Below are 18268 nucleotides of genomic sequence, written 5' to 3'. Positions count from 1 at the left end.
AATCCCAGTGCTCTCCTCTGCCCCCCCTTCACTGCCCCCAGCTCATTTTACATCATCTGTCAGGGTCTGACCATTGGCCTATGGGCCTTGTGCCGGCGCAGTGGGTGTTCTGGCTGCCTCCGGCCCTCCGGATTCTGCTGTTGTATGGCCTTGTTCTCGAAGAGGGCCGTGACCTGGGGAGGAGATGCTGGGGCGCGTGGGCAGATTGGATAGAAGGGAGGGAGGGCCGGGCAAGGGCCCCATCCTTCCCAGGGCCAGGTGGGTCCTGCCACAGGTGCAGGGAGGCCTGGACCTTTTGAAGGCAAAGTCTTTAATGGGCCTCAGCTTGACTGAGGCCATGGCCCTGTTCATTGATTAAGGTTGGGTAAGCAGTGAGGCAGAAAATGGCTTCTTTTACCCAGTCCAAAAAACATCCACCTGGGAGGGGAAGACGCTCCATGTTTCTGGCCCAAACAGAAGAATAGCACTCCCTCTGAGCTCGTCAGGGCCCAAATCATGAAGGAATAAGGCTCCAGGGCCGCGGCGGTTTGGGAGCAAGACCTGGCCTAGGAGTCCTGGAGGTTTCTTTCAGCTGTCAAATTTTATGTTCCTTTGGGCAGAGTGACCACAGGTACGGGTGTGGCGGCCTAGATGGGCAGAGGGAAGTGGAGGGAAAGAAGAAAGAGAAGAAGGAGATGGGCTGCCCGATGGGCCAGACCCTAATGGGTTCCCCTGAGGATCTGAAGGGTTCTAGGGTAGTGAGGAGCTTGGGGTGTATTTCCCTTCCCATTACCAGCAGTATTACCCCACTGTTAGTTGCCAGAGAATAGTACACTGAATCATCTATCCATTTAATGTCAACTTGCTTTTACAAAAGGAAATTTACTATTCTTTTTTCTCAATAGCTTTTTATTTACAAGATATATGGATGGGTAATTTTTCAACATTGACCCTTGCAAAACCTTCTATTTCAAATTTCCCCCTCCTTCCCCCCATTCCCTCCCCTAGATGGCAGGTAGACCAACACATGTTAAATATGTTAAAATACATGTTAAATCCAGTATATGTATACATATTCATATAGTTATCTTGCTGCACAAGAAAAATTGGATTTAAAAAGAAAGAAAAAAACCTGAGAAGGAAAACAAAAATGTATTTATTTTAATTGAGAAAAAAATCTTAAAAATACTGTAAACATGAATCAAAGTATAGATTTAATGTCCAGCCTTTGAGATTTCAAAATCCTGCTCAATTACAATGAGCTTCCTGTCTGCCATTTTGGTTGCCTCAAAGGAACTGAGAAAAAAAAAGGAAATTCCACAGACTCCTCTGTTCATCAGTCTTTTTGCTTCCTGCATTCAGATTCTCTGCTATGCCAAAGAAAAGGCAGAAACCATCATTCCATTTGAGAACTCAAGTCCTAATAACCATAACCGGAGTACATCCATATACAAATATTTAAGCCATGACAGTTTTTAACGGCTGAACACCTAACTCAACTTTCTCTTCAATGTTAACATCATGCTCACCTATACCTTGTGCTGAAATCTGAGACTAGAAAACCATGGTTCTAATGAGAAATCATATGAACTGGTGCTTTAAAACTCCTCTGCTCAGGCTAAATATCATAGATAAATGAGCAGATAGACATAAGAATAAATAGCGTAAGTTGCCTTTTTTTACTTTTAGAAAGCCATCACCATCAAAAATGGGTTTAAAGTCATGTTTAGAATATGATCCTGAACTACTGAAATGCTTTAGTTCCCAAGTTAAACTTCCCTGTTTTTAAGTACCTGATTCCAATTGGTTATTTTCATAGGTGAGAGCAATTAGCCAAGCATTTTGCTTTTATAACAATGTTATATTTACAAAATTGACCTAATAAAAAAATGACTTAAATTTTCAATGCTTCCAGGATTCTCTTTGGATTAAAAGAAAGGAAGCTACAAGTCTCCAATTTTAGGGACAATACATAGTGTAATAGAATTAGCCTTGAATGGAAACTGAAAATATTGAGTGTAAGTCTTGGCCTTTGGATTATTTTTGATGACTTTTGCCACCTTGGTATACCCCTTCACCTTGTGGGGGACTCATCTTCCTTATCTGTAAAATGAGTACATTAGTTGTTCTCAAATGTCCTTGCTAGCAATAAAACCTACAATTCCTTGATTTATTTTCAGTGTATAGTGGCGAGAGGGGAAAGGAGAGGTAAGACACTGTCCCTCAGAGGGGTCCTCAAACTTTTTAAATAGGCCAGTTCACTGTCCCTCAGACTGTTGGAGGGCCGGATTATAGTAAAAACAAAAACTTTGTTTTGTGGGCCTTTAAATAAAGAAACTTCATGGCCCTGGATGAGGGGGATAAACGTCCTCAGCTGCCGCATCTGGCTGGGCGTAGTTTGAGGACCCCTGCAGTGTAGAATGATCCCAAGTCCCAGGTCATCCCTACTAGTCTTATGAAATTTGAAAGTTGGTCTCATGGTCGTGGATTTTAGGGGTTATTAGGTCCAACCCCTCTTATTAAAATGGGATCACTGGGACTCACTGATTTGCTTTGCTGGCACTAAGGACAAGAGTCAGGATTTGTGATTCCCAAAGACCCTGACCCATCAACATGAGTGCAGGAATTTTTTTTTTTTTTTATTTAATAGCCTTTTATTTACAGGTTATATGCATGGGTAACTTTACAGCGTTAACAATTGCCAAACTTCTTGTTCCAATTTTTCACCTCTTATCCCCCCCACCCCCTCCCCTAGATGGCAGGATGACCAGTAGATGTTAAATACATTAAAATATAAATTAGATACACAATAAGTATACATGACCAAAACGTTATTTTGCTGTATAAAAAGAATCAGACTCTGAAATATTGTACAATTAGCTTGTGAAGGAAATCAAAAATGCAGGTGGGCATAAGTATAGGGATTGGGAATTCAATGTAATGGTTTTTAGTCATCTCCCAGAGTTCTTTTTCTGGGCATAGCTAGTTCAGTTCATTACTGCTCCATTAGAAATGATTTGGTTGATCTCGTTGCTGAGGATGGCCTGATCCATCAGAACTGGTCATCATCTAGTATTGTTGTTGAAGTATATAATGATCTCCTGGTCCTGCTCATTTCACTCAGCATCAGTTCATGTAAGTCTCTCCAGGCCTTTCTGAAATCATCCTGTTGGTCATTTCTTACAGAACAGTAATATTCCATAATTTTCATATACCACAATTTATTCAGCCATTCTCCAACTGATGGACATCCATTCAGTTTCCAGTTTCTAGCCACTACAAAAAGGGCTGCCACAAACATTCGTGCACATACAGGTCCCTTTCCCTTCTTTATAATCTCTTTGGGATATAATCCCAGTAGTAACACTGCTGGATCAAAGGGTATGCACAGTTTGATAACTTTTTGAGCATAGTTCCAAACTACTCTCCAAGATGGTTAGATTCGTTCACAACTCCACCAGCAATGCATCAATGTCCCAGTTTTCCCGCATCCCCTCCAACAATCATCATTATTTTTTCCTGTCATCTTAGCCAATCTGACAGGTGTGTAGTGGTATCTTAGAGTTGTCTTAATTTGCATTTCTCTGATTAATAATGACTTGGAGCATCTTTTCATATGACTAGAAATAGTTTCAATTTCTTCATCTGAGAATTGTCTGTCCATATCCTTTGACCATTTTTCAATTGGAGAATGGCTTGATTTTTTATAAATTAGAGTTAATTCTCTATATATTTTGGAAATGAGGCCTTTATCAGAACCTTTGACTGTAAAAATATTTTCCCAGTTTATTGCTTCCCTTCTAATCTTGTCTGCATTAGTTTTGTTTGTACAAAAACTTTTCAGTTTGGTATAATCGAAATTTTCTATTTTGTGATCAGTAATGATCTCTAGTTCTGCTTTGGTCATAAAGACCTTCCCCTTCCACAGGTCTGAGAGGTAAACTATCCTATGTTCCTCTAATTTATTAATAATTTCATTCTTTATGCCTAGGTCATGAACCCATTTTGACCTTATCTTGGTGTACGGCGTTAAGTATGGATCAATGCCTAGTTTCTGCCATATTAGTTTCCAATTTTCCCAGCAATTTTTATCAAACAGTAAGTTCTTATCCCAAAAGCTGGGATCTTTGGGTTTGTCAAAGACTAGGTTGCTATATTTGTTGACTGTTTTATCCCTTGAACCTAATCTATTCCACTGATCAACTAATCTATTCCTTAGCCAATACCAAATAGTTTTGGTAACTGCTGCTCTATAATATAATTTTAGATCTGGTACAGCTAAGCCACCATCATTTGATTTTTTTTTCATTAATTCCCTTGAAATTCTTGACCTTTTGTTTTTCCATATGAACTTTGTTGTTATTTTTTCTAGGTCATTAAAATAGTTTTTTGGGAGTCTGATTGGTATAGCGCTAAATAAATAGATTAGTTTAGGTAATATTGTCATCTTTATTATATTTGCTCGCCCTATCCAAGAGCATTTAATATTTTTCCAATTGGTTAGATCAGACTTAATTTGTGTGAAAAGTGGTCTGTAATTTTGCTCATAAAGTTTCTGATTTTCCCTTGGCAGATAGATTCCTAAATATTTTATATTATCAGTAGTTACTTTAAATGGAATTTCTCTTTGTAACTCTGACTGTTGGATTTTGTTAGTGATATATAAGAATGCTGATGACTTATGTGGGTTTATTTTATAACCAGCAACTTTGCTAAAGTTGTGGATTATTTCTAATAACTTTTTAGCAGAATCTCTGGGGTTCTCTAAGTATACCATCATGTCATCGGCAAAGAGTGATAATTTGGTTTCCTCATTGCCTATTCTTATTCCTTTAATCTCTTTCTCAGCTCTTATTGCTATAGCTAGCGTTTCTAATACAATATTAAATAGTAACGGTGATAGTGGGCAACCTTGTTTCACTCCAGATCTTATTGGGAATGGTTGCAGTTTGTCTCCATTACATATGATGCTTACTGATGGTTTTAAATAGATGCTGCTGATTATTTTAAGGAAAAGTCCATTTATTCCTATACTCTCAAGTGTTTTTAATAGGAATGGATGTTGGATTTTGTCAAATGCTTTTTCTGCAACTATTGAGATGATCATATGGTTTTTGTTAATTTGGTTGTTAATATGGCCAATTATATTGATAGTTTTCCTAATATTGAACCAGCCCTGGAGTACAGGAATTCTTAAAGGCTGAGAAATGTTACTTTCTGCACAGATTTCTGAAACGTGCCCCACTTTTGTACCGGAGTCTGGCTCTAAGCTGCCTTTCTGGGCTTATCTTACAATTCCATCCTGTATTTTGGCCAAATTGGACCTGTGCGAAGTTGTGGTTTCCTGTTGACAGAATACTCCCCAGTCTCATATTTCAGCTTTCCTCTGTTCTTGGAGTGAGTCACTCTTCCATTTCTTCCCATCTCTTTCTGCTGAGATTCCTCCCCACTCCTACCCCGTTAACCAGCCGGGTGGCCAAATGTGGAGTGGAAAGAGGATGGGACTTTGGGGAAGGCCCACATTCAAATCCTGCCTTCCTTAGGAACCCTCTTAGCCCCAGTTTCCTCAGCTATAAAATGAGAAAGAAAATGGGGTTTTTGTGAGGATGGAGTGAGATAATGTGGCAGACGCTTCATAGACTCCCCGTGTTCTTGAGCACTGGTGGTTATTCTCCACCGGCAGAATCGGGCGGCGATCTCTCCAGTCATCCCCCACTCCCCACTGCCATCTTGCTTTTCCTAAAGCCGGAATCTCTTCTCTGCTGGAGAGACTCCGGGGCCTCTGGCTCCCAATGTGCTGAACACAGACGCCCCAGGAGACCTTTCAGGCTGGTTATCGGTGACTTCCTGCCACCAGGCCTAGCTGCTCTCCATCCATCTCAGGTCTCTTCCTGCCATCCAGGTCACCGCCTCCTCCTGCAGAATCCCCAGCTTCCTACAGGAAATCTGTCCTGATTCCCCCAGGGGTTAGTGCCTCCCCCAGAAATTACTACTGTTTATATTGGGAGGAGGAGGGCGTATAGACCTGTGCATGTATGTCTGTGTAAATGTGTATTCACACATATATACTTTGCATGCATATATATATTATATACACATAAAACTTGTGTGTATTATATGTGTGTACATGTTTACACATATATATATACATTATATCTACTTAAAATTTAAGTGTGTGTATGTACATACATATCTATATATACTTCATAGTGTATCTCTGTATATAACTTATGCATGTGTATATACATATTTATACATGAACATGCACATTTACATATATACTGCTACATATTTATCTGTACTTTATACACGTGTATTATATATGTATGAAGTATGTGTGTGCATAAGTATTTATTAGAACTCACTTTGTATATATTTTGCTTCCCCCAACAGAACATAAGCTGCCTAAGGACAGGGACGCTTTTGCCTTTGATCCCTGGGCACCCAGAGAACTGTAGGCACTTAGTAAGTGCTCCTTATGAGACCATGGACATGTTATTTAACCTTTTGGTCCCCTCAGATAATTTTCTAGGACTCTGGGATGCAGATGAGTTGCTGATCTGCTTAAGGGGAGGAATTTTCCTGCCAGAAACCCCCCCCCAGAATGACTCTGTAAGCTCAGCAAGGGCATCTCTTGCGTTTTATTTTATTTCATTTCATAAGGGTACCCACTGTACCAGCAGAGCAGCATCTACAAAGATCAAGGGCAAAAGATTGAAGTGGAAGGACAGCGGTTCTTGGGAACTCGTAGCCACCTTCTGCCAGTGATTGCTTCTATTTGTGTCGCTCATCGAGAGGCAGAGCGAGTGTGTGAGCCCTGTCTCATCCCTCTTGCATTGTTCCTGTGAGGCAGAGCAGGTATCATTCCACATCCTCGGGTTCTTTTTTTCCCTATAAAATGGGAACAGTGACAGCACCTGCCTTCCAGGGATGATGTCATGAGGCACAAATAAAATAGTACATGTAAAGTGTGTTGCAAACCTTAAAGTATTTCATAAATATACAATGTATAAATAACACTATATAAACAGCCCTTATCGTCATTATTATTAGCACCCAGGTTTCATAACCCCAGGGCTCCTTCCGTTACACTAAGCCATCTCTCTGCCACTGTTTCCAGTATCGATGTCGTACTTCATTCCCTGGTCCTGTGGCAAATAGGTGAGAGAAGGGCTGAATCCCTTGGAAAGCTTGCGTGATTTCGCACAGGCCTCACCCTTCCTCCCAGTGGCCCAGCTATCTGCCTTCGTGTGAGTTTAGGCTCTAAAGGGCGTCCGTATATTTTGTCAAAGAAACCCCAACCTTCAGTATGGTTTCCTGCAAAAAAATAAATAAATGAACCCTCATTTCTAAAATTGCAGCTGTGTCCATTTTCTCTCAAGAACACTTTTGATGTAAGTTCCTAAGGCACCATTTCTAGAGGCACCAGCAGATAAAAGCAGAGCTTTTCAGCCCTGGAACATCTGGGTTATTAAAATGGAAAACACCTGCCATAAGTCACCTTTCTCATCATTAAATTACACAAATCCATTCTTCAAGCAAACTGCACTAAGTCTCAAGAAAAAACACAGCTTTGCTAGTTTGATTTTTTCTTTCTCATTAACTAAACAAAGGGATCACAGGTATCCGAGCCGTCAGGCAGCTGAAATTCTAAGGTCAGTTTTCACTCCCCACTGCAACAATAATCCCTATTTTTTATTAACCTCGCTGTAAGCAAACGCTAAGAGTATCTTGCAGTTCTCTTAGGCAAATGCCTGTAATCTTCTGAGTCCAGTTAGTTTTCTTATGTGGAAACTGGAAAGAGCCATGATTCTTTGGTGTGCGCGCCCTGCAGGATCCGAGAAGAGCCCGGCAGTTCTTTGGGTGGCCAACATGACAAGCCTTAGACCTGGGAAGATAGATTGTTGCTTGGTCATTTCCATTTACAGGCCTAACCTACCCTGCTCTGGCAAGGCCAGACCATCTGCAGCAGTGTCCCAAAGCTAGGGCAGATTTTTAGGGCAGCTGGGCAAATTTCAGCTAAACGTTGTTCTTAAAAAAAATTAGGAAAATGGAAAAAATTATAAATTTCAAGCTCTCTAGATTTCCCCTATCAATAGAATACAATTTGCACCTCAGGGCGAACACAGACTGGTGAAAAATCAAGAAGATTTGGGGCATAACAGGGGTCCTGCTGGTGCAACCCAGTGAGATCTGAAGACAGACCCTAGGCCAGTGAGGGCAAACACCTCGGGGCTAGCTCCCTCGGGCTAGCTGGGTATGGCTGGAGCCTCAGCGGGAACCCCAGAGACTTTCTCCTCGGACTGTTTGTGGAGTCGGGGCCTGTGTCTGGGAAGAGGAAGTGAACCCCGGCTGATTGGGGACCCCAGACCTTGAGGCACCATCCCCCTACCTCAGGATTGGAGGTGCTTACACTGATACCTCTTATTAAAAAAAAAAAAAATGATCTGTCAAAGAAGAAAGAACTTCACCATAGACATTTAGCATGGGAATAGGGAAGACCAGGATTCATCTTCAGAGGAGGACACTTTAGTCAAAAAAGCTTCTACTCCAAAGAGTAACAAGAAGTGGCTCCCTGCTTAAAGAGAATTTATAGTCAAACTCAAAAAAAGAATTTAAAAATCAAATGAGAAACATTGAGAAAAAATTTTAATCCAAGAAAAACAAGATTATGAAAAAAATTAACCAACTCGAAAAGAAGGTACAGAGTCTCAAAGATGAAAATAATTCTTTGAAAATTAGAATTGGGCAAGGGGAAGCCAGTGAAGTTATGAGAGATCAAGAAATAACAAAAAACAAATTATAAAGAATGAGAAAAATAGAACAGAAGGTGAAACAATATAAGAAAAATGACAGATCTGGAGAACAGATCAAGAAGGGAAAATATAAGAATAATTGGAAAGAATAATAATATAAGAATAATTGGCAGAAAGTTGTGACCAAAAAGAGAACCTTGACCCAATAATGCAGGAAATAATCCAAGAAAATTGTCCTAGAGTCATAGAACATGAGGGGAAAGTAAAAATAGAAAAAATCCACTTATCACCACCTTAATGAGATCCTTTGTGGAAAGCACACTGGAATATTATTATCAAATTTCAAAACCTCCAGATCAAAGAGAAAATTTTGCAAGAAACAAGGGGGAAAAAAAAACAATTCAAATATGCTGGAGCTACAATTAGAATTGTATAAGACTTATCAGCAATCATAATAAAAGACTGCAGATCCTGGAATCATATCTACCACTCAAAAGAACTAGGGCTGTGGCCAAAAATATCATATCCAGCAAAATTATCTACAATATTGAATGAGAGAAAAATGGACATTTAGTGAACTTGCAAGTTTTCAGGACTTTCTATCAACCAAACCAGAATTTAATAGAAATTTTAACATATAGAGTCAATATCAAGGATCAATTTCAAGGAACTCAACATGGACAAATTATGGGGGGTTTTGTAACATGGGAAATGTATACCTATGTTTAAGATTCACATCAACAGGGCAGATCAAAAGAAAGATTCGGGCAGAGTTAAGGTAAAAATAGTAATTGTCATACAAATGAGGTACAGAGGAAGAATAGACACAGAGGCATTAAAGGGGTGAGGAGGGTTCATAGTGCCAAAGACCTATTCATATTGTATATGGATTTAATAGGCAACGTACATATATACCATGAAAGGTATAGTACCTTCCAAAATATATAAAAACAAGAGGGTGGAGGAATGGATGGAGAAGCAGAGAGTGAGGGAAGAAGAAGGGGATCCATGGGTGGGGGACATTAAGTAATAACATGGCAAGTTATGGAACCGAATTAAATGAAAGAGTCAGCAGGGATAGAAAAGGGGCGTGTGTGTGTGTGTGTGTGTGTGTGTATGTATGTTTATGTATATATGCATAAACATATTTTAACTGTAGCCTGCTTGGGAATGGGAGGGGGATAAAAAGGAGAAAGAAAGAATAAATGAGGTGCATAGCAGAGAACCAAAGGAATAAAAAACCGTTATTCATGAATATAATTTCTTCTATGAATACATACATTTTCTTGATCTGGTAATTAATTGTTAAATATTTTGAATCTTCCCTAATCTTATGCTGGGTACATGACAATGTTCTCTTTTGTTCTACTTTATTTTGTTTTGTGTTCTTTTTCCATTTTTCTTTTAAAAAAAATTAAAGAACAAAAATTAGAATTTGGAAACTTTGACTAAATAAAACTTTAAACAAAAATGTAAGAAATAAATAGGTAAATTATGGTTTAAAAACCGTTTGCATACTATTAGTTATCCAAATAATTTTATTTTGCTCTTAATGTGTTTACTTCCAAATTATCTCTAAAATATTTATTCATGCATTATTCTCTCTCATTTTGTGGTACAAAGGATATGTGTAGCTTGTTTTATGGCCCCTTATGTGTGTTCTCAAATAAAAATCAAAGCGATTTTAATGCTTTGGGAGCACTAAGCATTTTAAGACATCTTCCTTATCATTCTCTTATAGATTCTTGGGATTTCATTTCATACACCTGCCTCTCACTAGCAAGAACATAATTTATAATAACCTGCCTCCAGTGAGCATAAAGCTGTTTGTGAAATTCATTGAATATTTATTAAGCAATTTTTTTCTCCATTTTATTGCTTAATATTGGTTGAGTATATGAAACTACCACTGAATTATGAAATTCATTGACTAGCCTGCGCTTTTTCACAGACCAGATTTCTGTCACAGACCAAAATCAGAATATTTTGTTTCTTTATAATGTTCCAACCTATTTGAGGCTGTTGGGAGTCTAATTTTTTAGTTTTGTTTTTATTTTAATACCTTGATGTTTTTTATTTTAGGAAGAAGAGTTAGAAGCTCAAATTTCATTTCTTCAAGGACAGCTGAATGACCTGGAGGCCATGTGCAAATATTGTGCTAAAATGATGAACACTCACCTGGGTACGTGAGTACTCTTTGTTAGGCCCGGGAAAGATACAAACAAATGTCATTTGACAATTGATTTCTATAAACTTTCAGAGAGCAGGCCATCAATTCTTGTGCTAGAAAAGCTTACTTTCCAGTCAGTGGTACCGCCTGAATTTTCCCCTTGCCTTTTGACTCCAGTGCACCTCGTGTCCCAGTGTCCATTTAGGGTGCCTTGACATGACTCCTTATTCATAAATCACTTTGTATATGTGCTTTACAATTTCCACATTAAAGGGTTTTCCTTCCTTCAGCTAAAACATGGAATCTCTTGGGATGATCCTTGTTCCTGTGCAACCACATATGTAGCTGCAGTAATTCTAGGACTGCAGAATGAGGGGGGCTAAACTTCACTGTCTCCTTGCTGTATAGCCTTGCTGTGTAGGCAGACTAAATGGCCAGAGACCCTCGAGTGCCTCCTTTTGTCTCGAACCTGAGACTGCTGGCTGTGAACCCAGAGAACTTGTAGCATCCCTGCAGCAAGCCTCCATCTTTGTTTCCCCTGGTTCACACTGGCCACAGTCTTCCCTGGCCAAGCTCTTTCACAGTAACGACTTTGCTGGAGACCAGAGCCCCTTGTTCTCTTAGCACTGGGAAAAGGGATGGCTCGTTCTGGGCTAAGCCATTATAAAAGGCTTCAGAGAGAATGAGCAACTTGATTACAGGGCTAAGGGAAGCTTGGGGGGAGGGATTCCTGTGAGGGAATGACTATAGCAAGCCCTCTTTATTGCTGCTCACATCCATACTTCCTTTTGTAGTTTGTATATATTGTTTTTATATGTCTTACAATTGCCTCCCTTTACCCACGATTAATTACAGACTCCATGAGAATAGGAACTGAATCTTGTTTAAACTTAATATTTTATCTCTTATCTATATTTTACATGCAAAAGGCCCTTTAAATGTTTATAGAAAGAAATGTTTAAATATGTGTCGAAAGGTCCCATGGCATCAGATTTTAGCAGCTTTGAATATCAAGTAATAGAGTTTTAACTTTATTCTTTAGATATCAAGGTACCTTTAAAGAGAGTAGAGGAACAAGTGGGATAAGGAAGAATAATTTGACATGAGTTTCAAGCACGGATTGTGAAGGGAAAGACACTTGAGAAAGGAGGAGCTGTTAATTTGTTAGTAGTTGTGGTGGACGGGGGCCTGGACGGGGACTGCAGTTAGGGAGCAGGGATGTCCTGGAGATATCCTGGAGTGGTATTGGGGGAGGGTTTATAATTGATAAGATACCATTGAGAGGTGAAGGAGGAAGAATCAAAGAGAACAGGTTTGAACAAGGGAGAGGGAATAAATAAAGGTGCCCTAGGCAGAAATAGTGAAATTAGAAGGAAGGAGACAAGGTTCAGCTGAGACCACGGTTCAGCCGAGGGCATGCTGATGGAGAGAACTTCTGGACAATGGGATCTTCAGTCCAGAGTAAAAACAGTTACTGGAGATAGCGGTTTTCTGTCATTACGTGCATGGAGAAGACAGCAGAAGTCATGTCAGGATATGACACTGGCTGGAGAGAGAAGAGGGGGGCAAGAATGGATAAACAGGCAGAGGCCGAGGAAGAGGACCACAAGTGTTGGGGGAAGGAGACAGGGAGGAGACCTTCATGGGGGCAGGACTGCAGCGCAGGAAGGGGACAGTTTGGGGTGTCTTTCCCATACAAAGGGGCAGAGCCCCCACAACTCAGAGGATTTACAGGGGCCATTCCCTTCATTCTAGCAGTCACCCCATTACTCGTGGCAGTGCCCTGCAGGGTCCCCGCTGGGCCCACAGGTGCAGGTCTGCATTGGTAGCAAATGAAATCACAGCACAGCTCCTCCAAAAGTTGTCCTAGGAAAAAACCAACAGTCTGCTTGCCTTAAAGACTGTGGTTTAAACTATTTAGATTTTACACACAAGGCAGCCAGAGTGGAGAGGATACAGGATGGGGGGTCAGGGGACTTGCAGTCACATAGCTGTCACTGCTGAGAGTGCAGGCGGCCCGAGCTGGTCCCTGATGGCCTTTAGGCCACGATGTCTTAGATAGAAAAGGGATTTGGGCTCCCTGGCCTCTGCAGGCCCCTGCTTGTGGAGGAATCGGAAGCTCCTCGCCTGTCTCAGTCACCCCATCCCCATTTAAGGAGCTCCGCCACCTTCTTGCTGCACGGAGGCCTGAGAATTGCTCCAAGTGGCTCACTGGGACGTCCAAGCACGTGGTGACCCAGACTGGCCCCTGACAAGTGTCCTAGGAATGTCTGGGAGGGCCCGGCTGACTCCCTGCCTTCAGAGCCCGAGGCCCTTCTTGCTGGGCCCTCTCCCAGCTTGGGCTCCTTCAGGAAGCTCACGGGAAGACGGCTTGCTGATCAAACAGGAGGCCCTGAGACTCTTCCTTCTGCCACCACCCCCTGCCCTTGAGCATCCATTGCACACAAAGCCTTCCACATCTCTCTGATGTCCTTAGGACGCTTTTCATAACTTGTTTAAAAAAAAAAAAAAAAAAAAAAAAAGCTTAGCAGCATCTTGGGAGAAAGCTAAGAACATTTTCAGCTTTTAAGCAAAACACAGATGAAGAACCAGAAATCGGAGGGTTTGGTCTCTTTTAGCCCTTTGTGTTTCTTGCTTTTGGTTTGGCAGTGCTAAGAGCCGACTGGAACTAAGAACTTTGGACACTGAACTAGAAAATCCTGTTAGGCGTTCCAAGTCATTCGACATACCCAGCAGCCTTCAAGACACTCTAACTAAACCTCACAGTTTTTTGGGTCTTTTATTAGCGCAACAAAGCAGGTTGGGGCCAAGTTCACTTAAAATGGAAGCCGACCAATGTGCATTTTCATCCAACCACAAAACCAGATGTGTTTCTGTGACTCACTTTCAGTCAGAACCGTCACACATGGCCACAAAGTCTTTCTTGTTCTGCCATTTAAATACAAGTAACGTGGCTTCATTTTATTGCCCGAGCTGCAGGACTGATATAAAAAACCCCTGATTTTGAACCTCCAGGTGCACTTCAGTTAAGATTTCTGTGTCCCAGATGGCTCAGAAGACGCCATCCTGGTTACGGTCAGTTCTTCTTTTGATGAGAAGCTGGCGTTGATGATTGGAGTTAGCGGGCGACCCAAAGCTGGAAGGGATAACTAATGCTACACAGAGTCGAGATCCACAAGGGGAGGCCAAAGCTCTGAGCAAAACTTAACGGGATGAAGGCACTGCTCCTGGTCCCGAGCTCAGGTGTGTCATTGTCATGTCAGATGCCCCAGAGGAGGGGAGGGCCAACCAGCCCAGTATCTGCCCAGACAAACCCAAGCGGGGTCCCAGGGAGTCGGGCACAACCGAAGAACTAGTTTGACTCAGATTTCTTCTGATGTGTGAGTGGACGCACCCTCAATAAAGGAGGGTCTGTGCCGAAGTAGCAGCCAAATGGCGGAGCCGTCCCGGGTTCTAATACAAGAGATCTAAAACTTAGAGCTGGAAGGTGGGACAATCCAGGGACCCTGTGGGGATGGGGAGAAGGGGCACTTCAGAATGAATTTGAGATTTTCAAATACAGTAAAACTTTATTTTGTAACGTAAAAACTATCCTTTGCTCGCTCGCCTTACCCAAACAGGGGCAGTCCTGGTTGGCCCGTGTGGTTTGCCGCTAGAGTCTTCCGTTGTACCAGAGACACAGAGAGGGACACAAAGTACAAGACTGAGACCACTTGAGCTGGACAGTTATAGCCCATCTCTTGAACGGATCCTAGTCTCACAGAGATTCACGGGATGATGGGCTCATTCATCCCTTGGGTAGAAAGGAAAATGGTTTCTTGGACATATTCCTCGGTCGTCTGTGCTCCCTCCTCCACTGGCTCAGGTGTGAAAGATGGGGTGGAGGGAAGATGTCCCGCAGGAGGCCCCCCACCCTCTGCCCCGTCTGGCCTTCAGGTGGTCAGCAGAAGGAATCAGACACAGGGCAACTGGGCACCCCGGCACCAGAGAAGCCCCCGGCGCCCTCCACCCTTTCCTCCAGGATGCTTAGTTACTCCAGCTACCTGCCCTTTGCTTTCTCTCTCCCGGACCACTGAGATGCCAGGTGGCTCCGTATGCCCCAGGCCTCTGCCACATATTGATCATTTATCAAATGACCATTTGTAGTGGTTTTTGGAGGGCAGCAAATGACCTCGGGACATTAGCTTTTTTAGTTTAATTTTCCACATGCAAAGAGAGGAAATGCATAGCTGGGGAAAATCTTCATTTAGTGAAAACCTGCCAATAGCTTAAATAATTTAAAACAGTGCCCTAGGGAGGATATGCATGGCACTGACAAGTGTCACCTCTGAAAATGTTGCCAGAGTGACAGATGAGAGTATTCTGGGATTACTTTTCGAGTCTGTGTAAAAAGATTTGTATTTCCCTTTAAATTTTCGTCTTCTGATCATGAAATCAATTGTGAAAGTTAATCTTCTTTCAAGTCACTTCTCAAAATTAATGTTACTAAGACGTGATCCATTTTCCCTGGGACTAGTGAAAGCCCCAAGACAACAGCTGTAAGGCTTGGCAGGGCACCTCAGTTTTCCTGAATCCTGCTGGAGTTGCGGCAGCTCTGATTTTCAGTACATTCTCTTCATCTGGCAAGAGTCACAGGTCAGCCAATATTTTGGTCAGGATTTACAGCTTCCAGTAAGCTTCAGGTTTATTCAATGGTAACAGCAGGACAGAGACAGAGGAAAAGCAGCTCCCGCTGGAAATGACGCAAAAGTGACTGTTTGTCCAGACGGCCTTTAATTACTAAATGTGCTTCTTAAAGATCATTGGCCTCCGACATGGTGGCCAGAGTCATTAAGTCATTACTTGGGTCCCAAAACTAGTTGGTTCTTTATTGTATCCAAACGTTCTAAACCAGTCAGAGGGATTTGATTAGCTCCTATAACTTGCTGCATTTGAAGGTTAGGTAGGCAGGAGATGAAAATGAACATTTGAGCAAATCTGAACTTTTCCTGTCAAATTTGGGAGAATTTTCTAAGTCCTCATTCTTAATGTTGCCATGGTTACTCCTTCACTGTCATCCTAATTGTTATGCTGAAAGTCACTGATAATATTAACCTTGCTAACCAAACTTTAGTTATTTTTAATTTTGCCATATTTCATACCCAGACTGTAATGGGGGAGCAGCATGCATGTATCCATTGAGTAAGCAGAAGGTTTAAAAAACCCCCACGGTTTTATGGGATTAGAGCTTTTTAACCTAGTAGCTCCAGCTCCCAAAACCAAAGCAGGCAATTGATCACCCAGAATGGAATTTCACTGAACTCTCCTTGACTTTGGAGCAGAATCTTTGGACTAGAAGGGAACTAGGGGCTATCAGCCTAAGTTCCGGAAAAGCAACATAATGTGCCCAAAGCCATTCACATAGACAGGGTCCTCTAACTCCGAGGCCAGTGGGTTTTTCCAAAATAGCGGGCCCAGATCCTAAAAATTTAAAAATGATTCTACATAATAGAGCATGGAAGGTCTGAGTTCAAATCCAGCTTCAAACACCTACTAGTTGTGTGACCCTTACCCTCTGCTGCCTCTCTTCTCTGACATGTAAAATGAGGATGAGAGCGCCTGCCTTCCGTCACTGTAGTGAAGATCAAGTGAAATGTTTGCAAAGCACTTATTGCAGGGCTAGGTGCTTCATAAGTGCTTCTTCCCTCCGTCTTTCTCTGTTCAGATAACACAGTCCTATAACCGTAAAATGTTCTTAGATCTGAAAAGAACCTCGAGTCAAACCCCACTCTGTTTTATGAGTGACGGATAAGGGACCAAATGTCAGAATCACATGCTAGATTTGTGCAGACTGTGGCCCAGCCCCCGACCTTTCCTGTGGCCCTTGTGCAGCATTCTTTACACCGGGGTACAATCAGCCGTTGGATTTCAGCACTTTGTTCTGTTTTCCGTGTAGATTGTTGTTCTTTCCACTCATCACAATACTTATCCCCTTATTAGCTCATATTTGAAAAAGAAGATTGTACAAATCTACCTTTCTGGCATTGTTGAAAGCACTTTTTGTGGGTGATGCTTTTGAAATTATTTGGTAGGTCATAGAAGGGTGACAGGTTGGAAAAATGAGAAAGGGAGAATCATATGATTACTTGGCAGCATTCTCCCCTACAAGGCAAATGAAATTAAGCTTTGTTAATTCTCCTTAGTTTAAAAAAACAAATTATTGGTATTTTGCCCCATTTTAGAGATGAGCATTCACTTCTGGCAGTGTCACTGACCGTAGGACGGGTGAAAGCCTTGAGGAATGTGCCAGAATCCAGCCACCGGGGAAAGGAAGGTTCCGGGTATTGGGAACCCCACAAGTAAAGTGGGAGGCTGTGTCCGTTTGGTGGGAACTTGGGGTTCCTGGTCATTGCCCGAAAGCTGGGGACTTAAGGCAGAAGTGGGTTACAAGAGCCTTGGGCCCTCTTTTAGCAGTGTGGCTCCCTCGGTGCTGAATGCCAGTTCCATCTCTGGCCCAGGATGGCTGGGAGACCCTGGGCCAGTCATTAACTGACCGGTGTTCTAGACTGAGTCCCTCTACTACTCTTCCTTCACTGAGGGACCTCTAGAGTGCTTGCAAAAGGAGGCCATTGGCTTCACAACAGGCAACCCTGAGGACTGAGGAGGATGCTCAGAAATAGTCCTGCCCACAGCCCGGCCAAGGACCTCCCCTGGGTAAGCCAGCCAGTGCCCACCAGAAGGGCACATGCTCCCAGACCTCCCAGGGGTCAGAAGCTTCCTATTCATGAGAATGATTCAAAATTCTTCCCATTGCCTGACCAGAAGAAGAGTGTGGGCACATGTATGTGTTTCTGGGATGTAAATGGAGCTAGTTCAGCTGTATTGAATTAAAAGTATATTGGATCATGAATTCAATGGAATTCAGTCTTACTTCTTTGGACTGAGAAATGAGGGCAATGGGGAGGGAGGAAGGAAGGAAACAAGCATTTATTAAGCACTGCTGTTTGCCAGGCATTGTGCTAAGTACATTATAAATATTATTTTTTTTGACCTTCACGACAAAAGGGGGTGGGTATTTACTCAAATGATGTGCTTGAAGTAGTCCAAGCTGATACCTGAATTTTCTTGCCTGCTAGACTCCCAAGAATGGCAGAGTCCCAGTGTGCTTCACGTTTTTTAGGCCTTAGTTGTGCACATGATTTCATTTCCAAAAGTGCATGTCTTAGCAAAGACTTGTCTGGCTAAGTGGTTAATTAGTGGTAACTAGGAAGCCTTTTAACTTAAAAATTAACCCAGAGACTGTTTTTCTGAGTGATTACCAAATGGTAGCTGTAAGATAATAGAATTTTTTAGCTCTTTTAATGCTAGAAATCATTTTCATATA

General features: G+C 41.9%; 1 protein-coding gene across 7 annotated transcripts in view; it reads left to right on the top strand.

Moving 5' to 3' along the window:
* The window catches only part of TBC1D5 (TBC1 domain family member 5), a 571191-nt gene that overhangs the window by 533641 nt on the left and 19282 nt on the right, over nt 1–18268 (top strand). For all 7 annotated transcript variants that reach the window (XM_031940325.1, XM_031940321.1, XM_031940324.1 and 4 more), the window contains one exon: nt 10818–10917. In XM_031940325.1, the coding sequence (XP_031796185.1) occupies nt 10818–10917 (100 nt within the window). The remainder of the gene's footprint in view (nt 1–10817; nt 10918–18268) is intronic.

This window comes from Sarcophilus harrisii, chromosome 5 (assembly GCF_902635505.1).
Source record: "Sarcophilus harrisii chromosome 5, mSarHar1.11, whole genome shotgun sequence".
In the NCBI taxonomy this organism is placed as follows: Eukaryota; Metazoa; Chordata; class Mammalia; order Dasyuromorphia; family Dasyuridae; genus Sarcophilus; species Sarcophilus harrisii.
Note: the sequence above shows the minus strand (reverse complement) of the source record. Positions and strands in the feature narration are given on the sequence as shown.